We start from the raw sequence: 26,415 nt of genomic DNA, 5'->3' as shown, positions 1-26,415 counted from the left end.
TGAAATCAAATTGACTTTCTTGTTATTCTTTATATGTAATGTTCCATCTCCCTTCCTGCCCATGCACAGTCTGTTCTCCTGCCTAAAATGGATTCTTTCCTTTCCTCTGCCTCTTAGAATCCCTTGGCTTCTTCAAAGTTTAACTCAAATGTTTTTTTCTGATGGTGGTGGCACTCCACCACCACCAAAATATTATATTTATATTTCACATATGTTTTGCACATATATTTTTCTGAATATGTTATCTTCTCCTATATACTATAAGTTCCCGAAGTACAGGAACTTCTTTATTTTGTCTTGCTGTATACTCAGTGCTTGGCACAAAGTAGACACCTCATGTTTATACTCTGATTGAAATGAGATTAGATATCAAAGTACCTCATTATAAATAGCAACTGCTCCTAGTCAAGTAAAGACAGAATATGATTTGCCCTTTGATTTAGCAGTGTCTCTGCTGGGTCTATACCCCAAGGAAATCACAAAGAAGGGAAAAGAACCCACAAGTGCAAAAATGTTTGTGGTAGCCCTTTTTGTAATGGCAAGGAACTGGAAATTGAGTGGATGCTCAATAGTTGGGAATTGGCTAAATAAGTTTTAATATATGAATGTAATGAAATAGTTTTGTTCTATAAGAAATAATGAGCAGGATGGTTTCAGAAAAGCCTTGAAAGACTTACAAGAACTGATGTTAAGTAAGCAGAACCAAAAGAACATTGTACACAGTAACAAGAAGATTATGTGGTGATCAACTGCTAGACTCAGCTCTTTTCAACAATGAGGGGATTCAAGGCATTTCCAAGACTTGTGATGGAAAGTGGCATCCACAACTAGAAAGAGAACTATGAAGGCTTGAGTTTGGATCAAAGCATAGTATTTTTCACCTCTGCTGTTATTTGTTTGCTTGGGGTTTTTTTTCTTTCTTCTTTCAAAGCATGACAAATACAGAAAAATGTTTTTTAATTGCATATGTTTAATCTATATTAGATTGCTTATTGTGTTGGGGAGGTGAGAGGGAGGAAGAGAGGAAGAAAAATTTGGAACACAAGGTTTTGCAAAGGTAAATGTTGAAAACTTTTTGCTTGAATTTGGGAAATTAAAATATTATTTTTAAAAAGAATATGGGGTACAAAAACCATATGCAGCCAATCAACATTAAGAATTTGTGTGATTTCCTTAGTTTCTCTACCAAGTGATCAATAAATTATAGTTCTAGAGATCTGTTGAAGACTCAAAGGAATTAGGTGGTTTGTTGATAGTTACACAGAAAGCTCATAAGTTATTTAACAAAATATTTGCTGATTTTAGTATCAAAAGATTTAGGGATAAAAGGGACCTGAAATCCCATCTAATTCAATTACCTCTCTTTACAGAGGAAATTCAAAGTCAAAGACAACTGAGTTACCTCTCCAAAGTCACATAGATAAAGGTATGGCCAAGGATCCAAACCCATTTCTTGTGATGCCAAATACTCTAAAATCCATCTTGCATAGCTCCCTACTGAGCAGCAAAATGAGTTGCCAGAGTTCCATAAATGTTGCCCAGTCAGAAGCACTTGATTTACAGTGAAAAAAGCAAAATTTCACTTTTTTATCAGTTTTATCAATTTATCAACCAATCAGCTACCCTATCCCCTAGTCTCAGGATAAGTATTGCCCTCCAAAGTTTACATTCTACATTAGATGAAGCAGCTAGAGACAATACACATTAATACATGATCCAGAATAGGGTGATATTGTGTAAACTGCTGCATCTATCAGCATTCAGAGAAGTGGGTCATTAAAATTTATAGTTCTATATATGAAAAAAGAAACACAATATGTAAAAGTATCATCTTGTTAAAAATAACTGATACAGCCTGAAATATATAGCAGCATATTATTGAAGGGAGAGAAAAAATCCCCTTTATCTAGGGGCTGTCAGCTCTTTGAGGGAATAAATATTGCATTATCCAAGTCCACAAGGTAGTACAAACTCAAACACAGCCCTTCTGAGTCACAGTGCAGCCAATTTACTGTGACTGGAGATAAACACATAATATCTCACACAAAAAAAGTCTCTGCTGAATTGGAAAATGAATGGATACCCATCAATTGGAGAATGGTTGTGGTATATGAATGTTATGGAATATTATTGTTCTGTAAGAAATGATCAACAGGATGAATACAGAGAGGCTTGGAAAGATTTACATGAACTGATGCTGAGTGAAATGAGCAGAACCAGGAGATCATTATACACTTCAACAGCAATACTGTATGAAGATGTATTCTGATGGAAGTGGATATCTTTAACAAAGAGAAGATCTAATTCAGTTCCAATTGATCAGTGATGGACAGAATCAGCTACATTCAGAGAAGGAACACTGCACTTTTGTGGGGGTTTTTTTGGTTTTTTTTTCCCCCAGGTTATTTTTACCTTCTGAATCCAATTCTTCTTGTGCAACAAGAGAACTGTACAGTTCATATATTGTATTTAGGATATACTACAACATATTTAGCATGTATAAGACTGCTACCTAGGGGAGGGAGTGGAGGGAGGTAAGGGAAAAGTCGGAACAGTGAGTGCAAAAGTGAGTAAAAAATTACCTATGCATATGTTCTGTCAAAAAGTTATAATAAAAAACCCTCTGCTATCTGTTTATCTTTGTAAAATCATATGGTCTTTATTGTAGCTGATAGGCTAGAATAATCTATCATCTCATTGGAATATAGAAAATAACATATTTATTCAGTTCAATTCGAAGACCTACCACAATTCTCTCTTTTGTGAAAAAAATTAAATATTTTAACACCTAAGAAAAGTCCTGACACCTCTCCAATCCCAAATCTCATCATCTTGAGCAGTACCTTCATACAAATCAGACCAGACTCTTCAGGACCAAAAATCTTTTTCAAGGAAAGCATCCCAACCAAGAGATAATATAAAATAGTAGAAAGGACAGAAGAGGCTTTACATTCAGGGAGCTGGTTTCAAAAGCTATCGCTGTTACTATGTAATCCTTTATGCTACTCTCTTACCTAAAGGGACTGAACAAGTCATTTTCCAATTTTTTCATCTATAAAATGAGAAGGTTGGAATACATAATTTCTATAACAACTATTTTTAAAGTCTCTCCTGCATACTTTGTAATTATTGTATCATTACCATAGCTTTAAAAGATAAATGGAATGTTTAGCATTGGGCAGTTGAGGCTAGATGTCATTTAAGAACCTGAGAAGGATCAATTAAATTAACGATCATATGAAATAATTAATTAGAGAAATGCACATTGAAGTGACTTTGAGCTATCAGACTAGGAAAGATGACAAATGTTGAAGGGACTGAAGGGAAACAGATATACTTAGACCTATGCCCAGAAAGCTCCCAAAGTTCACATCTTTTAACCAGTTACATCACTGCTAAGTCTATTTCCCCTTGCTCCACCAAAAGCAATCAAAGATAAAAAGGTGGTAGCCAAAAAATGGGAAAATATGGAAATTCCTTCCTATTAAAAAAATAGATAAACAAATTGTGGTAAATTAATGTGTAAATTAATGTAATAGAATATTATTCTGCCACAACACATGATGAAATAGATGTCATTGAACTGATGCAAGGAGAAGGGAATAGAACTAGATCTATTTACAAAATAATGATAATAGTATAGAAACAAACAAACAAAAACTTTGAGAGACTTTAGAATGCTGACCAAAGCAATGATAAATAAACCATGGGTCCAAAAGAATGAAGTTGAAATATACCACTTACTTCCAACAGAGAGGTGATAAACTTAATTTGCTGAGATATCCATTCATTTTTGGATGTGGGTAATATAGGAATTTATTTTGCTGAACTACATATGTATTAAAGGATTTTCAGGGTATGTGCATGTGTCTGTGTGCTGAGGGGGTGTTTGCATGCATATTTAAACTTGCTCAATAAGAAAAAAGGAGCACTGGAAAGAAAAAGTTAATTTTTTAAAAATTGAGATTCAAAAAATAAAAATAAACTAAAAGGAAGATTCAATGACTATGAAGTATAACAATGGCTAAGAGAAAAAAAGAATGAATAAAAAAAACTTGATTTTGTGAACTCTGTTAAGTTATTTTATGAAAAAATGTCATAAAGAGAATTTTATCAGGATTAGGTCTGAGTCTAGAGAGAAATTGTTTAAGTTGATACCTTGAAAGAAACTAAAGAAACTATTTCCCTGTCATGGCTGGGAAAAAACTGGAAAAGACAAGGAAGACAAAGTTTCCTGTTGAAACTGTTTTAGCCTGTTTCTTGTGAAGAGGATAATAAGATTTTTTTTTTTAATGACTTTATCTTGAGTTAACTGAATGAGGGGATTGTGTTTTTAGAAGTAAGGACAAGACAACTGTAATTACAATTTAATTGTTAGAGGTCCTCATCACAGTTAAAATTTGGTAAATCATAACTTTATATTACTATTTTTATATTGTTAATAAATTATATTGCCAGTAATTTTAATAATGAGTTACTTTTAGAATATTGAGGCTTTTCACATAGAGATAAGAGCAACTGCTTATGGGGGGAAAGGTTCCTGTAAGTTATCAAACTTCCTTGAAATTAAGAGAAACTTCTTGGTTTTAGCATCCAGCTTCCTATACCAAATGATCTATGTGGCTTCACTGAGCTAAAACTGGAAGGGACTTCAGAAGTCATCCAATACAGTGTTGAGGAAACTGAGGCCCAAGGTGTATTGTCCAAGTCTAAATAGTAAGCAATAAAGGCAGTAACAAAATCTCTGAAGCACAACTCCAAAGGATGTCATTTCTACCCCCTCCCTTCTTTGGAGGGACTTCTCATTTGACAATGGCAATGAAGTAAAAACTGATGACAGGTGAGCAAACAGAACAGGAGGACACACCAGATAGTGAAAAACAAAAACACAAATGAAAATTAAGTGAGCTCTTCACAGTCTCGTCTTGGGCTTGGTTTTTAATCTTCCAACTCCCTCCACCATAAGGGCATTAAAATGTCTACAAAATATGCCAACAAAAAAGAATCAGTCAAGAATTCTGACTAGAAATCAAGCTTTGAGCATCTGCTACTTCTCTTAATTATGAACAGATCTGAAATTCATTATTATGTCTGCAACAAGTTCAGTATTCTAATAAGACACAGTTCTATAAGGCAAGCCCAAGGTTAATCCTAAATTGTAGGGAAGTGGGAGACAGCTGTTTTCTTCTGCTAAACCCCTGACCCTGTTTCTCACATAGTCCAACTCTTCACATAAGGGTCTCTGTTAAAATCAGAGGGAAATTTAACCTTCTTCCTAACTCATCATTCCAGCACTCACTTTATGCATCTTCTCACTTATATGTGATTTGAAAATTTGGGGATGACATATATGGTCAGCCTTAAAGTAGAAAATCCTGAATTCAAAATCCACTTTTGACATCTATTGATTATGTGACACTGAGAAAATCACTTAATTTATTGATGCTACCTGATAACTATCTAAAACTACATAATAATCTAAACTGTCTAACAGTTGCAAATCTACATAGTGGTGGACTTTGACCCACCAATGAAATCATCAGTAAGGAGCGACTACTACCAGTACCTTGGGAATGTTTGATACTGTATTTTTTTGTCAACTTATTTTTCTTGTCACACTTGCTTTCATGGTAAGAAAAGTTACCTCCCTGTTAATTGCACTGTTACTAGGGATACTATTCAGCATCTTCTCCCTCTCAAATACAAGATTTCATCTCTGGTACTCCCAACAAATTCTAGATATATTGTATACAAATCAACAAGGTCTTAACATGTTTATGCACTATCACTCACACAACACACACACACACACACACACACACACACACACTCACAACACCCCCTCTGAGCTAGTATTTAGAACCTCTTCAGAGACTATTTAGTCCCTGAATAAAATTCATTTTCACAGCCCTCCTGACAAGTGGCCACTTTCAATGATGACATCATTCATTACCCATTATATATGAGACAATCATGTTTAATTTGTTAGTTGTTTCAGTTGTGTTTAACCCTTCTTGCCCAGAGGTCCATGAGGTCTTCTTGGCAAATTTACTAGAGAAGTATAACATTTCCTTTTCCAGTAACAAACAGATTAGGTGACTTGTCTAGTGTCACAGATCTGGGAGATTTTTAGGCTGCTTTGAATTCAGGTCTGCTTTGAATTCAGGTCTTCCTGACTCCATGTCCAGCACTTTATTCAGTGAGCCAACAAATTACCTCCTTATACTTAGTATGGAAAAATTGACTGCCAAAATATTGAACACTGGGTGATTAATTTTCTAAAGTGAAAAAAAAAATCAGCTATGTCAAATATAGAGTACCTGAGTCCTGAAACATGGAATAGTGGGGAAAGCAATGCATTTCGAGTCAATGGATATGAATTTGAATCTCACTTCTGACACTTAGTGCTTTGGGAACTTTGTGCAAGTTAGCAAACCTCACTGACCCTTGCTTTTCTCATCTCTAAAATAAAAAAAATTAAATTACTTGGAATTCTGAGGTCCTTTCCAGCTCTGAACAGCCTAAACACTACCTCATACCAACCACAGTTTCTTTTGTATTTTCAGGGCTACAAAATCTTTCCAAGAAAATTCACAAACCAAAAGAAACCATTGTTTCTGACCTCTTTCTGTTTCTTTTACAAGTATCTCACCCAGAGACTTTCATTGTTTTTATTATTATAGCTTTTTATTGACAGAACATATGCATGGGTAATTTTTCAATATTGATCCTTACATGCACTTCTGTTCCAATTTTTCCCTTCCTTCACTCTCTCCCCTAGATGGCAAGCAGTCTCATATATGTTAAACATGTTAAAGTATATTTTAAATATAATATATGTGTACATATTTATATAGTTCTCTTGTTGCATGAGAAAAATCGGATTTAGAAAGATAAAAATAACCTGAGAAGAAAAACAAAAATGCAAGCAGTCCACACTTGTTTTCCAGTGTTCTTTTGCTGGGTATAGCTAATTCTGTTTATCACTGATCAATTGGAACTGAATTGGATCAATAAAGATTTGGAACACCTTTTCATATGAGTAGAAATAGTTTCAATTTCATCATCTGAAAACTATCTGTTCATATCCTTTGACCATTTATCAATTGGAGAATTTAGTTCTAGTTCTGAGAGTGTAAGGTTGAGATCTCCTACTACTATAGCTTTGCTGTCTATTTCTTCTTGCAGCTCTCTTAACTTCTCCTTTAAGAATTTAGATGCTACACCACTTGGTATATACATATGTTTAGTATTGATATTGCTTCATTATCTATGCTACCCTTTAGCAAGATGTGGTGTCCTTCCTCATCTCTTTTAATTAGATTAATGTTTGCTTTTGCTTGATCTGAGATCAGGATGGCTACCCCTGCTTTTTTGGCTTCATCTGAAGCATAGTAGATTCTGCTCCAGTCTTTTACTTTTATTCTGCATGTATCACCCTGCTTCAAGTGTGTTTCCTATAAACAACATATTGTAGGATTTTGACTTTTAATCCAGTCTGCTATCCACCTCCACTTTATGGGGTGGAGGGGGGGTTTATCCTATTCATATTTATGGCTAAAATTACTAATTCTGTATTTCCTACCATCTTGTTAACCCCAAGTTATGTTTTTCTCTTTCCTTTACCTTTTACCTCCTCCCCAGTATTAAACTTGTGAGCACCACTTGCCTCATGCAGCCCTCCCTCTTTAGAATCCCTCTCCCCCGCTTAGAGTCCCTCCCCTTTCCTTTAACTTTTCCCTTACAATTTCTTTATTCCCTTCTATTTTACCTACTTTTTCCCTTTTTGATTTTTCCTTCCCACTTTTCAATGAGGTGGGAGAAGTTTCTTTGTAAATCAAATATGTTTAATATGTTCTCTTTGAGCCAGTTCTGATGAAAGTAAGATTCACACTTTGTTCATCCCCCTCCCTTCTTTCCCTCAGATATAATAGATTTCCTCTGCTTCTTTGTGAGATGTAGTACCTTCATTTTTCCCTTTTGTTCTGGTACAATTTCCTTTCCACTTTTAGCTTCTAATTATACATGTATTCTTTATGTATACTCATAACAGAAATATGGTTCCCAAGATTTCTTTTTGCCTTTTTATGTTTCTCTTGAGTCCCATATTTGGGTTGAATTCTACAGACAACAGGAAGTAGCAGTGAAGCAGCAACGGGACAGCAATAGCTGTGCTGAGATCAGCATCTGCACTGGGATTAGCATCTGTGCTGTGGTCACCATCTATACTGTGCTCAATGGTTGAGTGCTGATATGGTGCTGAATCCTTTCTGAATCCAAACTTCTTGTTTAATTCTGGTTTTTTTCATCAGAAATAGATGGAATTCACCTATTTCATTGAATGTCCGTCTTCTTCCCTGGTAGAAAATGCTCATTTTGGCTGGGTAAGTTATTCTTGGATGCATACCAAGTTCCAGAATATCAGATTCCAGGCCCTTCTATCATTTAATGTGGACACTGCTAGATCCCAAGTAATCCTTATTGTGGCTTCTCTATATTTCAATTGTTTTTTTTTCTAGCTGCTTGTGGCATTTTTTCTTTGTCTGGATTTTAGCCACAATATTTCTTGGAGTTTAGATTTTTGGGATCTCTTTCAGTAGGTGATGGATGAATTCTTTCAATGTCTATTTTACCCTCTGTTTCTATAATATCTGAGCAGTTCTCTTTGATGATTTCCTGAAAAATAGTGTCTAGGCTCTTTTTTTCATCATCATGATTTTCAGGAAGTCCAATAATCTTTAGATTATCTCTACTAGATCTATTTTCCAGGTCTGTTGTTTTCCCAAGTAGATATTTAACATTTTTTTCTATTTTTTTTTTCATTTTTTTTTTTTTTTGGTTTTCTTGACTGATTCTTGGTATCTCCTCGAATCATTCATTTCCATTTGTTCAATTCTGATTTTTAATGAATTATTTTCTTCATTTACTTTTTTAATTTATTTTTGTAATTGTTCAATTGAGTTTTAAAATGAGCTGTTTTGTTCTATGCACTTTTTTTTTTCCATTTTGCCAATTTTATTTTTTTAGGAAACTATTTTCTTTTTCCAATTCACTAATTCTGATTTTCATGGAGTTGATTTCTTTATTCACTCTTTTAATGAATAACATGACTTATCCATACCCTCTTGCAAAGCTTCCCTTATTCTTCCCCATTTTTCTTCTAGCTCTTTTTAAAGACCCTTTTTAATTTCTTCTATGAGAGTCTTGTGTGATGAGGATCAGGTTATATCACCATATGGGGCTTCATCTGGAGACAATCTGCTTATAGTCTCCTCAGGGTTTGAAGTCTGCTCTCTTTCAGTATAGAAGCTATCTATAGTTAGAGCCTGCTTTGCCTTTTTACTCATTTTGATCAAAAAAAATTGCATTCTGCTTTTGGGGCAGTGTCTTGCCCACTCTGGCTCATTTCTTTCCCAAGAGCTGTAGCCAGGATGAGCAGTCACCCTTTCCCCACCATGTGATAGCTCCTTGAGGAGCAGCTGCTCAGGCAGAGTTGAATTCTACAGACAACAGGAAGTAGCAGTGAAGCAGCAATGGAACAGCAATAGCTGTGCTGAGATCAGCATCTGCACTGGGATTAGCATCTGTGCTGTGGCCACCATCTACACTGTGCTCAATGGTTGAGTGCTGAGATGGTGCTGAATCCTTTCTGGTGCTGCGTGGGTGTGGCTAGGTCCCAAGAGACTCTAGCATTTTGGAGTCACAGTCTTTACCCGATGTGTTTATAGCCTCTCCACTGATCTACTGATTTACTGCCAGAGCAGAGCAGCTGACACTATGGTAAATTTCTCCCTGCAAATTTTCCACTGGTAAAGACCACACCCCACCCCCCCTCCAGTCTGCTCAGCATGAGCTGCTTCCTGTGCTGTCACTGCCCACTTGCCTGACACTGCACCTAGCCTAACCGTCCCCTCCTGCAAGCAAAAACAGACCTTTTCTGGTGAATTTAAGATTGTCTTCTGTTGGTAATGTGTTGTACTCCCAATATTCATGGGTTTTGACAGTCAAGCACTAATTCCTAGGCTGTTCCATAAAAAATAGTAGTCTGAGGATAAGGGAGAGCCTTAGAGACTTTCAACCTTAGCAATTCACAACCTTGCTCAAAACAGCCACAAGAACACACTTTTATGTAATGCAAAGAGCTTTCCCTACAAGAATTAGAGAGTATTATTATTTCCAAATTTGTAGATAAGAAAAGTAGAGATTAGATGACTTATTTGCTCATGGTAAAATAACTTTTCAAATCCAGGTTTCCTGACTTTCAATTCTACAGTGTTTCTGCAGTGACATATTACCTTTCTATTAAGGAATAGAAAGGATGCTATTTATATTGATGAAGATTGTCTCCAATTCCTAGAATATATTCCCTTCTCACCTCTGCCTCTTAGAATCCTGTTAACTTCAAGATACAAATAAAGAATTTCCTTTCATGTGAAGCCTTTCCTGATCCCTCCCACTCTTACTGTGGCTCCCTTCCCAAAATCATCTCGCATTTATGTTGTATATATCATGCATCTACTTATATTTATACATATACTTATATAATCTACTTATACAAAGTGTGTTCCTCAATAAACTCCTTGAAGAGAGGGCATATTTCATTTTTGCCATTGTACACAGTGGAATCCAGTGCTTACTATATTGTTGTTGTTCAGTCTCTTCAGTTAAATCCAATTCTTTGCAATCTCATTTAGATTTTTCTACATAAATAGATAAAAGCTAATTCAACATTTCCTACTCTAACTCATTTTATAGATGAGGAAATTAAGACAAACAGGGTTAAGTGGCTTCCCCAAGATCATATAGGTTTAAATCAGAAGAGGAGTCTTCTTTAGATCAAGCCTAGCACTCTATCTACTTGCGTCCTACCACATAGTAAGCTCTTAAGTAGATTAAAGATCTAGAGACCAAAGATCATTCTATGGTTCAATGCTGTTATTTTACAGATTAAAAAAAAACAAAAAAAACTAAGAGGTCAAATGACATGCCCAAGGGCATGTATGTGTTAGAATTAGGATCTGAACTCAAATCCTCTACTGCAGATCCAGGGCTCTTTCTTCTGTCTAACTCAGAGTTTATTGATGGATTAGATATAGGGTAAAATGCAATGTATTTGACAAATGCTTGTGTGATTTCCTCTGTGCTCGGTAAAAAGATCTCACTTTGAAGGACTTTTTAAACCTAATATCATCTCTTTGATGTGAACATTATAACCCTTAACAATACAAACAAGGAAGAAAATTTGAGTTACTTTGTCATCATCAGGGATTGTTTCTCCCACCATTGTCATCCATGACCTCATGAGATGAGATACCAACAATTAGAACCTTCCTCTCCAACTATAAAATAAGGTTACAGGTGCATCATTGATGAAGGACTCCTAATAGGGTCAAAAAAGCAGTGATTTGTATTCTAGGCAGGGACCAGATGACTTCTGAGGTTCCTTGCAACTCTGAAGATCAATGATTTTATGAGTTAGATAACTAGAGTTAGTGATATAAAGAGCTGAATTGGTATCAGAAAAAAGGGAGTTCAATTTACTCATCTGTAAAATGGGAGTAATAATAACAACAATAGGGTTATTGTGGAAATTAAAGATGATGGTGAGGATATGATCAATTGAATGTAACTCCATGAGAGCAAGGTTGTTTGGTTTTTGTCTTTGTATTACATAATAGCACCAAGCACAGTTTACTACATGTATAATAAATAATTAATAAATGTTAAATATGTTAGACTGACTTGATTCCATGGAATTATGGTACAGTGAAAAGAACTCTGGATTTGAAGATAGAAGATATGATGAGTTCAAATGATGTCACTGCCATTTCCTATCTGTAGTCTATAATCCTAGGAGTTTGGGTCTCAGATTCTGACCACTCCTTTCCAAAGGACAGCAAACAATACTCAAATCAATGACAGGCTGTGTTGTTCTTCATCAGAAGTCTTTTTGAATAATTCATGTTTACATGAATTACAGGAAATTAAATGAGATAATACAAAATGTTTTTGATGTTTTTTTTTTAATTCTACATTGGGAAAGGATAGCTATAGGCAAGAGCTTTCCAAAAAAACACTGTGAAGTCTTGAAAATCATCATAAATTGCCATAATTTTCCCAAGTGTTTGCTGCCCCAAGCTCACTGATTTGCCAAATAGTCTAAGCAACCAAATATTTCAGTTATGCTAAAAAAAAAAAAAAAACACTGATAAAATTAAAAACTGGAGATTCATGGCATATGTAACTGGCATATGTGCAAAACTAAGTAAAGAGAGAGCTTTTTCACAAAGGTTGAAGTATTTAAAAATAAAAAAGTTTTTAGAGCAGCCACCTGTCCTTAAAATTTTAACACAGCTTCCTGGAACAACAGTTCACTTCCTACTTTTATTTCAATTGTACAGAATCAAAACACAGGTTTCCCAATAGGAAATTCCACTCTTAAGATCATTTGAATTCAACATTGAGGTGACAAAGTGGGAAAAGCACTAGGTCTTGAGTGGGGAAAATCTGAATTCAAATCTGATCTCAGATACTTACCACCTGTGCAACCCCAAGCAAATCACTTAATTTCTATTTATCTCAGTTTCCTTATCTGTAAAATGGCGGTGATAATAGCTTTTATCTCCCAAAGTTGTTGTGAGAATCAAATGAGATATAATTGTAAGGCACTTCCTGGCATGTAGTAACCACTATATAAATATTAGATATTCTCATAATAAAAGTTATTATTAAGTTCCAGATAAAATGACAAACCATCTGGTCCCTGCCTCCAAGCAACATGAAATCAAATAAGGAGGATATGGTATGTGCACCAACCTATGTGACACAAAGTAGAATTTGAAAAGGACATAGGAGGAAACCAAACAAAGGTCTCTAGGAAAATTTGGGAAGATGACTCTCAGTCACAGGGAATTAAGTAGCACTTTAATTAAGCCTGAAGAAAGAAAAATATTTCTACAGACAGAGAAAAGATGAGAGTGGATTTCAGACAAAGGGATAATCTGCACAAGTTCACAGAGGTAGAATATAGTGAACAAAGGAGAAAGTTCTTAAAGCTGGAAAGAAAAGCTAGAGCCAGACCATGAAAGGCCTTGAATGCCAACCTAAATAATCTATATTTTATCTATTACATATAATCATCATACACACACACAAAATATACATCTGAATTAGAGCTGGCTTGAACTGGTACTGGCCAGAGATCAGGGGTGCAGATAAGCTCTCTCCCCACTCTGTTAGCATAGGTCTCCCAATTGCCACTAGCAAAAACAATTGCATCCCACAGAATTCTAGAAGTCAATCTCCATTCAAAGGTAACATGTCATTCTAGAAGTCCCCATTGAGCTCTTTATGAAAAATTCTGCAGTTGAGACCGTGTATAAACTTCCAATTTCCAAAGCAGACTTCTTCCCATGCATTCAGGAACAGTCTTGATTACAAAAACATCCTGGCAATATTTTACCAGGATTCTTCAAAATAAGATGCCTGCATATTATTCTTGAATGAAATATGATCCATTTGCACCACCCTTGTTGGTTACTAGAATTGAACTTTTTTTTTTTAATTGTCCTGGATTCTGGGCCATTTTTGACCATCTGAAATTCCTGCCTGAACTCTAGTTAGTCTTCTCTAAACCTGTTCTTTTCTTCCAACAGTATGAGGTGATGTCATTTATTATGCCAGACAAGAACGGCTAAGTGTTAAATGACAGGGTTATGTAAGGTATGTTTGGGTTGTTTTTTTTTTTCAGTATTACATGTGTCCTGAAAGTACAGAGAGATACTCAGAGAGACACTAAGAGACAGAGACACACTCTTTCACCAAATTCTGCTTTTCCAAAGCACCTGCAGTCTCCATTGGTCTCCCATTAAACAATGATGTAGAATATGGAATACACTATAGGACTTTTTCTGTTACTGATTACACAATACTAACAAGTTTAATCAATTACTTTCAAAATTCCTTGCCCAATTTAAAAAAAAAAGAAAGAAAAAGAAAAATATTGTCTTTTCAAAATAATTTAGATAAAAAAGGAAAAGGCAATGAGCTACCCATGGGGAAATTTACAGAGACATGGCCCCAGATGACTTACTTGATTGGAAAGGTTGTTGAATATTGGAAAGGGCACTGTATTTTCAGTCAGTAGCTTTGCATTTAAAGCAAAGGGTCAGAAAGTCATTGATTTGAAGAAAAAAAGGAACTTTCATAGTCCAAATTTTTTTTTTATTTCAAAGGGAAGGAAGCTAAGGTCCAGTACAGGAAGATCACTAACTTTCTCAAGACCATAATCTGCCACTCACAACCTAAATAACCTATAACATGTCCCCATTTGCAAAATCTGTACTATTGAAGTGATAGGATTATATTAAGGATATAAGATCCTATCTGAAAAACACTTTTTAAACATTAAAGAACTAAATTATCTTCAATTATCATTATCAATACTATTTTCAATATTATTGGTTCAGAGTAATAATGATTTTTTCAATGAAACAATGTTACAAGAAGTCCTTGGTTCCACATGTCATCAATTGAGGTCCAGGCATTTGCAATAACAGAGTCGTAAAACAAGGTAATGAAAATTATTGTGAATTATCTTAGCAAGTTTTGCCTATACAACTCAAGTAAAAGAGTTCAGATTCTTCCACTGCCCTAGTCAATCAGTCAATAAACACTTATTAAGTCCCAACTATGTGCGAGGGACCATGCTGGAAATATGAAGAAAGAAAGGTAAAATGCAATCTCTTCTCACACTGTGATGTCCAATTAATATTTACCTTCAAACCAAGACTCCTTCACTGGTCCAACCCAACTCTTTCCTCTCAAAATTTCAGTGAAGATTCTTTACATAATGAATTGCTCGTTAAACAATATATGAAAATTGCAAGTGTGAAAATCAGAGCCTATGTGAAATGTACTAAGGGGACCTGAGATGAACCCTTTAGCAAAGTAATAAATTCAGTGGCATGAAAAATGACTAATAGAAAAAAGAACAAATAGGTAATCAGAATTTGATTCTAGATCTAGACTCCAGCTCTTCCTCTATCATAGATGACAGGAGTGACCTTCTCAAAAAAAAAAAAAAAATAGCCTTAGTTTCCTTATTTGTAAAGTGACAAATTTGTTGTAAATGTCCTCTAGTGTTCTTTTTAGCTCTAGTATTCTGTGATTTGGTGACAAATAAGTTTGGGGAATTTTTGCAAAATGGTTTGGTTTTTCTACTTTTATGCTGAATTTTGCCCTGATCCACCTTTTTTGTAGTGGAAAGAAACTGGAAACTTAATGGATTCCCATCAGTTGGAGAATGGCTGAATAAATGATGGTATATGAATGTTATATAATATTATTGTTCTATAAGAAATGATGAGCAGTTTGATTTCAGAAAAGCCTGGAAAAACTTATTTGAACTTATGCTAAGTGAAGTGAGTAGAACAAGAGAACACTTTACACAGCAACAACAATGTTATACAATGGTCATTTGATGGACTGGCTCTTTTCAATGAGGTGATTCAGGTCAGTTCCAATGGACTCATGATGGACAGAGCCATCTGTGTCTAGAGAGAGGATTATGGGGACTTAAGGTGGAGCACAGCATAATATTTTCACTTTTTTTGTTGTTTGCTTGCTTGTTTTCTTTCTTTTTCTTTTTCATCTGATTTTTCTTGTGCATCAAGATATATGTTTAGAACAACTGCACATGTTTAATCTATATTAGATTTTTTGCTGTCTGGAGAAGAGGAAAGAGGGAGAGAGGAAGAAAAATTTGGAACACAAAATTTTGCAAAGCTAAATGTTGAAAGCTATATTTGCATGTATTTAAAAAAAATAAAAGCCATTGTAATTAAGAAGGAGGAAAAAAAACAATCTGGATCTGGAATGAAAAAGGACTTTAGAAATCATCTAGTCCAACTCCTTATTTTAGAGATGAGGAACCTGAAGCACAAGGAGATTGATTTAACTTGCCCAAGGTCACTAAGGGTGTATTAGGTATCAATCCAAGACCTGCCCAACCCTGGTGTCATTTTAAGAGCATTCTAATTGCAAATGTGTTTGCAACCAAGTGACTTTGGACAAATCATTTAATCTTACTAAGCCTGTTGCCTTCATGTACATGTGACTAGAAGGAAAGTACTTTGTAAACATGAAAGTGAAATGGAAATTCAAACAATTATTGTGATAGATGTTGCTAACTGTAAATTATTTAGGATGTTGACAAATCAGGAATAAGTATTCCTTCTGAATATCTTTTCAAAAAGGCAGTTATTTCTACCTACAGCAAACACTGAGAGACCAAACCAGCTGTGCAGAACTGTTAGTGGGGATATGAAGTGTACTAGTATAAAACACATGTTGTTACTCAAAATTATTTGTTTTAAAAAGCACCCAGTATCCCAGATCTAAATTAAGCCCCCTACTGAATTTCCATGAGATGAGATTAGGTTTCACCTTTTAGGATGCAAAGAAGGGAGGCAATTGCATTAGAGCTAGCTGAAAGTTCAAATGAAGGTAGTTATGGCCTCATAAGTGTGACTGGCCCTCCAGGGGAGGGCCATAACTAGGATAACTATACATAACTATACATAACTATAATCCCATATCTAGGATTTCAGACACAGCTGGATTTAATTCCCCTGGAGAGATTCGGTAATCAGAGATGCTGGTTACTAGTAAGATACAATGTGAATGTAAAACATGATGGGAGAACAATCTGGGCTGGGAAAGCAAGAAAGAAAGACAAAATTATTCAAAACTCAACCAGGTTCCTTGGACTTCTAGATTAGAAGAAGATACAATTAGATCCACATACTGTAGAGAAACATCATATTTCTTGAATTGTTTGTTTTCATTAAAATAATAAAATAAATAAAATAAAATAAAAAGCTTGGATTAGAAGTTCCTTGAGTACAGAGCTCATGTTTTGCTTATCTAGAATATTGTTGACCATTTTCCCCTTTGGTCAAAGACCTATGATTTCATTGGTGTATACACTCCATTCACCTATATAGATCAGCAATTACTCTATAGTTTAAAGACTTAAAAAGTTTTCTGGGGCACTGATAAGTTGTGATGAAGCTAGGATCAAAAAAGCTATTATCTGGCAAAGGTATGTCAGATTCTCCTGCCCAATTCACTCAAGAGACTATGAAATTTCTCTGCTCAGTACAGAGAAAGTATTGGACAAATGCATACCAAATACATCAATTTTTGCCCATATTGTTACTTCAGTCTTCTAACTAACTCATGGCTCTTCACAAAAGTCAAAAGAATTTTGAGAGGCATTGTGGTCCAGCATACAGGTGTCAGACATAGCCCACGAAACTCCCCAGTATGACCTGAACCATATTAAATTGTAATTGGGAAATATTTAACAAAATAAATGAAAACATAATAAAACATAGGTAATATAAATTTTAAAACTTAATCCATTAAATGTACCCCACAGGGATTCTTATATATGGATTAGTATTTCTATTTAAACTTAATTCCACTATATAGGCCACTAGATTCAGATTCAGCTTCAAATACTGGCTCCAAGTGTGTGTGTGTGTGCTTAACTACTCTGTGCCTCAGTTTCCTCATCTATAAAATGAGGGGATTCAACAGCCTCTGAGATCCCTTAAAGATCTAAATCCATGATCTTAGGAATTTGGCCTGACAGCAGAAATAGCCAGTCCTCATCACATTATGGAGTGGGACCTTTTTAGCAGAGGATCCTGACTTAAAAACCACCTCTGAAACTTATTTTTTGTGCAACTTTGGGCAAGTCCCTTAAATTCCCCTATGCCTCAGTTTCCTCAACTGTAAAATGAAAAGATCTGGGAGATAGTTTTAGTTCTGTTGTTCTTTTATTTTAGTTTTCAACATTTGTTTTTATAAAGCTTTGTATTTCAAATTTTTCTCCTTTCCTCCCTTACTTCCCCCATCTCCAAGACAGCAAGCAATCTGATATATGTTAAATATGTGCAATTCTTTTAAACACATTTTCATGTTTGTCATGAAAAATCAGAGCAAGAAAAATCAGAGCAAAAGGGAAAAAAACTATGAGAAAGAAAAAACAAACAAAAAAGGTGAAAATACTAATGTTCTCATCCATATTCAATCTCCATAGTTCTTTCTCTGAATGCAGATGGCATTTTCCAACCTAAGTCTATTAATATTGCATTGAATCACCACATTGTAGAGAAGAGCTCAATTCATCACTGTTGATCATCACATAATCTTATTGTTACTATATACAAATATGTATTCTCTTGGTTCTGTTCATTTCATTTAACATCAGTTCACATAAGTCTTTCCAGCCTTTTCTGAAATCAGCCTATTCATCATTTTTTATAGAATAATAATATTTCATTGCATTCACATACTGTAACTTATTCAGCCATTCCCCAACTCTTGGGCATCCACTCAATTTCCAGTTCCTTGCCACTACAAAAAGGAATAATAAACATTTTTGCACATGTGGGTCCTTTTTCCTCTTTTATTATCTCTTTGGGATATAAACTCAATAGTAATAATAGTGGATCAAAAGGCATGCACAGTTTGATAGCATTTTGGGCATATGTGTCCACAGGTCTTACTAGATCTGAGGCCAGAAAGAGCCTTGTAAATGATAAAGCATTATAGAAATGGCCACTCTTATTATTACTATTATTTTCTAAGTCCTTTTCAAATGAATTACAAGATTTTTCAAAGTGTTTCTCTAGCCCAGACCTCTAAGATAGAAATGAGCTTACAGAGAACCATAGGATTCACAAGTAGGAAAGACCTTATAAGTCATCTAACCCAGTCTCCTCACTTAAGCACTTTGCCCAAAGCTACACAGAGGTAGGATTTGAACTCAGGTCTTCTGACTTCCAATCCAGCACTCTTTCCACAGCAATATATTGTCCTCTTAAAGGATTTTACTGCTCTAGAATTCCTTCAGTATATGATTTGGCTACAAACCTGAGAGGTGAGAACCACCAATATGCCTTCTCTGCAGAAACATAGTTTTATTTTTTTCAAGGATAAGCCAAAAAGAGTAAGAGCATATTTAATATAAGAATGGCTTTAGAACATGTCAGCCTTATGGTCTTAAATAACAGTTTTGTTGAAATGATTGTTTCTATCAATGGCCATCTAGTAAAGAAGATTGAAGATAGTGGGTTCATTAAGGAGAGTTAAGATCACAAAATTCATTTAAGTTGCCTTACACCTGTTTATTCAAAATGATTTTCTGCTACTCTAGATTACAAGCTAAATTTAAGCAGTTACAGATTAATGGCTGATCTGCTAAGTTCTACCAAGTCCCTTGTCACTGCCTCAGTGGAACCTCTATTTTATGAATAATCCACACTTGCCCTTGAAACACATTAAAGTTGAGATACTGAGATCAGATGAGAAATTTAGACTCCTCACAACTTCTCCAGATCGACTACTGCTGAGATGGACAAATCCTGCACAGCCTGTGGAATGAGGAATGAAGGACATATGGCTTCATTAGAATTACAAATGTAGATCACTCATAAGTAAGTCCTATGCTTCTAACTTTGAGCCTTTAAAGGTAATTATCTGGAGTTAAATGTCAGGGCTTTTTGAATGTAGGCAAAAGAAGGAAATTCATGTTTGGTCTAATCAAGAGGAAGATTTTCATAAAACCAGTTTATCAGTGGAGGAAAAATGAGCCTTGATCTATCACCCCCACAGCAAGAAGAATTCCAAAAAACTGCTTCCAGATTCAAATTGGAGCTGAAGCCCAGAGGGACCTGTGAAAATATTTCCAATTTAAAAAAAAAAATGAAGGATTAATTTAGCAATCAGATCGTTTTTGATTATCTGGACAGAAGCAAGAGTATGGATAATTCAAAACAAAATAGGTCATTTTTCCTCTCACATCTTGCCTTCATTATTATTTTTTGGTTGTTTTAAGTGGTGTGTGACTCTATCCTTCTGGGCAAAGATACTAAAGTAGTTTGCCATTTTTTTTTTCTTGATCTCATTTTACAGGTGAGGAAACTGAGACAAGCAGGATTAAGTAACTTGCACAGGATCACAAGATTAGTAAGTATCTGAAGCCAGATTTGAACTCAGGAAGATGAGTCTTCTTGTCCCAGTCTTGGAACTCTGTTTACAATGCCACATAGCTGTCCCTTCTTTCCTTAGGTTTTATTTAGCCTGATGGCAAAGGAATGCTTTGGCCTCTCTAAATGCCCCTCTTCATGATATAGTAGAAAGAATACTGGATTTGGATTTAGATAATCTGTATTCAAATTCTGTCTGTCCTATTTATGATTTATCTGGTGTTGGACAAGTCATTTCCAACTCAAGGTATCCTAGTTTCTTCATCCCACAATTTTAAGGCCAATCAGAAACATTACAATGAGAGTTCATCCTAAGACAAAAAGTTCCATAAAAGGAGGTCATCTAACATTTAGTAGCAATTCCTTTTGCCTTCTCTGAAGAAGACAAAAATACCATGTTACACATATTTATATTATACTCTTGCACCATATATGGCAATTTCCTGAGTAGGGAAAAAGTCCACTGACTTACACAATTCTTGCTTGACTAGATGACATGTGAGTTGTAAGAACCAGATTTCCTTTAACCAAACAAATAATGCTTATGTGTATTGGTATCTAGTATGAGGCTGTGGATCCATCTCCAATGTTGACTTAATGTCAATCACATTATTTCAATTATTTTTTTTGTGAAGCCAGAAAGGTTAGCTCTAGTTACTTCTGTTATATTTATTGTCTGTTCCAAATATCTGATATGATTAATCATGGTTGGTAACAGTTACATCGCTAAAGTGAATTGTTAGTCATCCACTTTCTGTGACCAAGACCATCTATTTCATATCTCTCTCAACTAGACTAGAAGATATAAAGACTTTGGGACATGTCTTAGACTTTCTGTATCCTATACTACTCCTTACATATAATGGTTCATATTTATATAAATGTAACACAGACCATCATCTCCACAAAGACAATTTTGAATGTTTTCAATTTTGAATTTGTGTTTCTAGCATATAACCACTACATAGAAGGTATTTAATAAATTTTTATTCAATTGACTTATATAGAATTTTATAGTAGCTACTATTTTTGCCTTCTCTAAAAGAATCAAAAATGCCATGTTACACATATTCATAATATACCTATGTACATTGCACCATGTCTGGAATGTACCTGAATAGGGGAGGGGGGGAAAGTCCACTAATTTATATGACTTTTATAAGATTACAAGATACCTGGGTTGTAATGACCAGTAGCTTAAAGGTTTATAAAGCACTTTTTTTAGTTCAATATTGTAAGGAAAGTACTTTAAGAGGACTATCCCCACTTTACAGATAAGGACACTAAGAGTCAGAGATACTGAGCCCATAAATGATTAGCTAGAAATTGGTAGAATTAGTATTCAGACCCAGATCTGATTTATAATCCATAAATTCATAATCTACAGTCCTTCTATGTCTCTACCCACTATTCTTCTTATAGATGCTCAACCACCAATATGACAAAACCAAAAAAAAAAAAAATGGCTAAGAAAGTTAGTAGTAGCCTTCAAAGGCAAAAATGCAAATCTAGATGACCTATTATAATCTCACAATGTATAGAGAGTTTAGTCTGGAGTCAAGAAATTCAGAATTCAAATTGAGCCTCAGACCCTGACTAGCTATGTGAATTTAGGCAAGTTACTTTACCTTTATTTGTCTCAGTTTCCTCAATTGTAAAATGAGGATAATAATAGCAACTTCCTCCCATGCTTGTTAGAAGGATCAAAGGAGATAATAATTGTAAAACATCTTTAGCACTGTGCCTAACACATAATATGGGCTATGGGTATTCAGCTATTTTTCACTTGTGTCTAACTTTCCATGACCCCATTTGGAGTTTTCTGGCAAAGATGAAGTAGCTTGACTTTTCCTTCATGAGCTCAATTTACAGATGAGGAAATGAGGCAAACAAGGTTAAATGACTTTCCCAGGATCACACAGCTAATCTTTAAATTCAGATTTGAACTCAAAAAGAGGTGCCTTCCTAATCCTAAACTCAGCACTCTATCCACTTTTCCACCTAACTTTAGACCCTATATGAGTGTTAGCTATCATCTATTCAAAGCATTTATGAAGCACCTACTACATGCACTGCGCTTTAATTAAAAAAAAAAAATTAGACTAGTGATGTCAAACTTAAATAAAAGCAGGCACATAAGGGTCCCTGAGGACAGCATATTGACTTAATTTTAAAATGCAATTTTGCCTATGTTTTATTGTATTTTTATTTATTTTGCTGCATATTTCTCATTTACATTTCAATCTAAATTTCTTGGGCTACAGCCTAAGAAATGTTTAGCCTAGCATATGGCTCTCATTTCAGTACTTTCAAAGATCACCTTAATTCTTACAGTTCCTTCCTGGGGAAAAAAAAGAATACTAGAACACAGCCTGCCTCAACTTTGAATTTCTTGACTATTTAAAGATGGAAATCTGAAAATAACACAAAAAATCTACTGTCTTCTTCATTCCTAAGAAATGATCTGGGGATTAAGAGAAAACAAAGGTAAATCAGCAAAGCTAAATACAAAATAAGGAAGTTTTTCAGGGCAAATTTAGAACTGAGAACATTTTTACCAAGGGCAAATTACAGAGATGGTTAAGCAACTCAAAAGTCCAGAACTCACATATTAGAAGAACTGAAGACCCTTACTAGATCACAGTAACTATTTACTATGTAATCATGGTAGTATATATTGAAATGGCACTCAAAAGTTCACACTTTGTGAGGTAAGTAATGAAAAAATTATTATCCTCTTCTGACAGATATGAAAACTGAAATTTAACAAGATAAAGTGAAGTATCCAAGGTTTCACAACTAGAAAATCAAAGAACTAGAATTCAAGCCTGTATGTTCTGGTTTGAAACTCAGTCCTTTTTCCGTTATACCAACCTGCAATTAAGAATGTTTTTGAAAGGTTTTCTTTAAAAAAAAAAAAAATCCCTAAACCTTTGGCTATTTACTCTTCCTTCCTTTTTTTGATCTTCAATAAACTTATCTTTTATAAGTTTCTCTTTAATTTCATTTCAGCAAATAAATTCAAAATGAACAATTTAGATCTTAAAGCAATGTCTACCTACCCAAAGACAGACTTAGGATGTTCATCCAGACTACTAACCCAAAGGCCAATTGGATTTAAAGTCAGACAACCTGATTTTGAATCCCAACTGTGCTACTTTACTTAACCTTGGAAAAATCATTTACCTTTTATGTCCTTTAGTGTTCTCTTTAAAAACGAGTGCCTGCACTATATGACCTCTAAGTTCCTTTACAGCTCTGTGAGCTATGATTTTATATTTTCTGTGACAGAAAAAGAAATTACCCTCTAGGATTAACACCTGAAGTGCAGCCCACACATAATTGGGTCTATCATTCCTCTTGAGAAATTTTATTCCATGAAAATCCCATCAATGTTGAAACAGATGAAAGTTCCTCATTAAATTTGGCAGTTTATGAACACATTGAATAGTTTTAGCCAAAGATCCTCTAGAAAAAGACATCAAAAAATAAGATTTGAATTGGGTCTGACTGGTACCAAGACTCAAGCCAAGAAATGGAAAAAGGAATTTGGAAAACTTGGGTATTAAACTGGCTTTAGGATGCCATGAGAGATGCCCTTTGGTCTGAAAGTGACAATTGAGGTAAAAACACTTCTTTCTTTCTTCTCTCCTGCTCTCCTTTAATCTCTTCTCTCTCCTTCTCCCTTCCCCCTTTTCCCCTCCTTTCCTCCCTCCCCCCTCTCTCTGTCTCTCTCTCTCTTTCCCTCTCTCTCTCCCTCTCCTCCCCCTTCTCTGTCTCCCCAAAATCTGGTCATGTGGAAGATATAAGATATATGTATCTCTCTATGTCTCATACACAGAGAAGTCTGATGTTATCAAGGCAAGGGAGCCTTTTTAAGAATTCCCAATAACATGAATTACCAAGTCAATTCAATGTCTCTTAAGTTTGTCAGGCCCTAATATTCCAGGCAATAAAATATTCCCCACTATCACCTACCCATTCCACAACATGATGTTAACAATGCCAGTAATATGTTCTTCCCATTTAGGAAGGATGCAGTAATTATAACATGGCCAAAAAGACAATCATTAAAAAGAATAAACTGCATAAAGAGCCAGAATCAATGAGAAGCTGGTTTCCACATTCTTAAGATAGAATTGGCAGGTTACCACAGTTCTAAAAATCTGTCCTCACAGAAGATTAAATAAATTTCTTACAACCCAATATGCAAATATTATCTTTGTTCATTTCTTCTCATATCATAGGGATCACCAACTTAACATATCCTCCTTTGTTCTAATTACAAGTCATCCCACCCAAGTACTTTTTCATGCATGAGAATAATGGGGTTCTCTGGCTTTGAGGTGACCCTGTCACCCTCCCTTTTAGGCTTTTTCAGTAGAATCAAAGCTATGAACTGCTGCTTTATATGAACTGCTGCAGTTCTTGCTATAAGAGGATGGAAGCTCCTAACTTCCTCGTGACAGGTTCTGTTTCCAATCTCCATGGGAATGAGTCTTCCCTGAATATGCCTTGACACTTGGTTTAATGTATAAAGGAAGACGATTCACGCTCCCCAAAGAACCAACAGCATTCTTCTGATATTATAACCCATGTAATAGGCATAATATATCACTCTCAATGAATGAAGCCTTTTTCTTTCTACTGCTTTCCAAAATGATCCATCAATGTCAGAAGACTTACTGAGCTTGTTACAGACTGTCCCATACTGGGAAGCTGAGTTGCTCTTCAATTTTTGTTATTATTATTTCAAGGCATCCTCCCCCCATCAGTCCAATCATCCCTTTGCTACCCCAATAGAGGGCTGGACAACTGATATCTAGAGGAATATCAACCTAACAAAGTTCTTTCCAAAGTTACCCTCCAACAAAAATGTAGTCACTGAATGTTTCCCAGCCCACTGTTGCCACCAGCACCAAGGGCCCTAGAGGTGAGACAGTTTTATCTGTGCAGAATAATCCACAACAAATCCACAATTCTGCACAATACCCCAACCACACTATCCCCAATAAACACATCTGTTCAGATCAATTTATTCATCTTATCCCACATCTCTCTATTCTCCCCTTCCCACCCAAAAGGAGACATCCCTTTATTCCCCAGTATCGCTGGCTAGAGTATGACACTCACATCGCGAAATCTGTTCCAATACTTGTCCCTGTCGTACTGAGAGACAATGCTCAGCCATTTGTCACTATCCAAGAAATTGCCATTGTTGTGGCCAGTGAGCACCTCCGCATGCCGGCTGTCCACTTGCAGGAAACACCAAGCGAGAATCACCATGATGCCAGGCATCTGCAGAGGAAAGGGGGTTGAGGACAGATCAGGGTGCCTTGAGGTGAGATGGGGCACAAGATCGGCATGCCTATCCCTGACAGTTTATCAATGTGAAGGGTGGGGGGGGCATATTATGGGGCAAGTGCTTTATTAAGGGGTACAGACCTTGTTTGCGGTAATCTGCCTGTTTGTGTGTTTGGGGATATCCCATCACAGACGACCTAGGCTTCTGTGTTGGAAGAGAGTTACATAGAAGTGCAGATTGGGGAAACAGTCTATTGTAAGGTAGCAGTCAGATTGGACTGCAGAGTACACTAGAGTTTAGCCGGGGATTGGAGGGGGTGTCTGTCACAGCCGCTGCGCTTCTAGCCTCTCCCATACTTCTGAGCTGGAGCTCGGCTAGAAAGGTAGAACAGCAGCTTTCCTTACTAGGCAAGAACTAAGGGGCACATACCTTGGAGGGCAGGCCGTAGTAGGCGGGTCTCCCTGCTTCTTGGCTGCACCTGCTCCAAAGATTATGGTTTCAGCAACTACAATTCCAGTCCTAGTCCGGTTCTGGCTCTGGCTCGGGTTTGCGATCTCTCGTTCTGTAGCTGGTTCGCCAGCTCTTTCCTTCCGTACCTGTTCACTGCACTCGCTCCCTCTGCTTTGTGAGGCCAGCCAGGGTCTAGTATCAGTCTCCTCAATACTGCACGGACAACTAGAAGCGACTTCTAATGCCCCCTGGCGGGAGCGCTTCTTAACAGTCCTTTTGGCCCTGGCTCCCTGCTCCCGGGTTCCCTTAACTCCTCTCTCCAGCTCAAGGGCTCAGATACAGCGCCGTCAGCGCTATTACGACCACAGTCTCCCGAAGTCTGCCAGCCTGCCAAGGGGACGGAGAAGTGGCCCTGCACATGCTCAGATGGGCTGCTCGGATCTGGGGCTCAAGAGACAAACAGTGTTTAGAGGAAAAACAAGTGCTGTTGTGAGGTGGAAAAGAGAGAGGAAAAAACACAAGAAAAATAGGGTAGAGGTAAGGTACACTCACTCAAAGTGATTACAATAACGTAATGACCCATATATTCACACGTATTGT

At 36.0% G+C, this 26,415-nt stretch overlaps 1 protein-coding gene across 1 annotated transcript in view; it reads right to left on the bottom strand.

The window, feature by feature from the left end:
- Window positions 1-26,193, bottom strand: part of SPOCK1 (SPARC (osteonectin), cwcv and kazal like domains proteoglycan 1) — an 809,688-nt gene extending 783,495 nt beyond the window's left edge. The window contains exons 1-2 of the mRNA XM_074290862.1: window positions 25,795-26,193; window positions 25,194-25,358 (exon numbers count right to left, since the gene is read on the bottom strand). Of these exons, the coding sequence (XP_074146963.1) occupies window positions 25,194-25,358 (165 nt within the window). The 5' untranslated portion in view covers window positions 25,795-26,193. The remainder of the gene's footprint in view (window positions 1-25,193; window positions 25,359-25,794) is intronic.
- Between the last annotated feature and the right edge of the window lie 222 nt (window positions 26,194-26,415).

This window comes from Sminthopsis crassicaudata, chromosome 2, assembly GCF_048593235.1.
Source record: "Sminthopsis crassicaudata isolate SCR6 chromosome 2, ASM4859323v1, whole genome shotgun sequence".
Lineage (NCBI taxonomy): Eukaryota > Metazoa > Chordata > Mammalia > Dasyuromorphia > Dasyuridae > Sminthopsis > Sminthopsis crassicaudata.
This window is presented reverse-complemented; position numbering and strand designations above follow the sequence as displayed.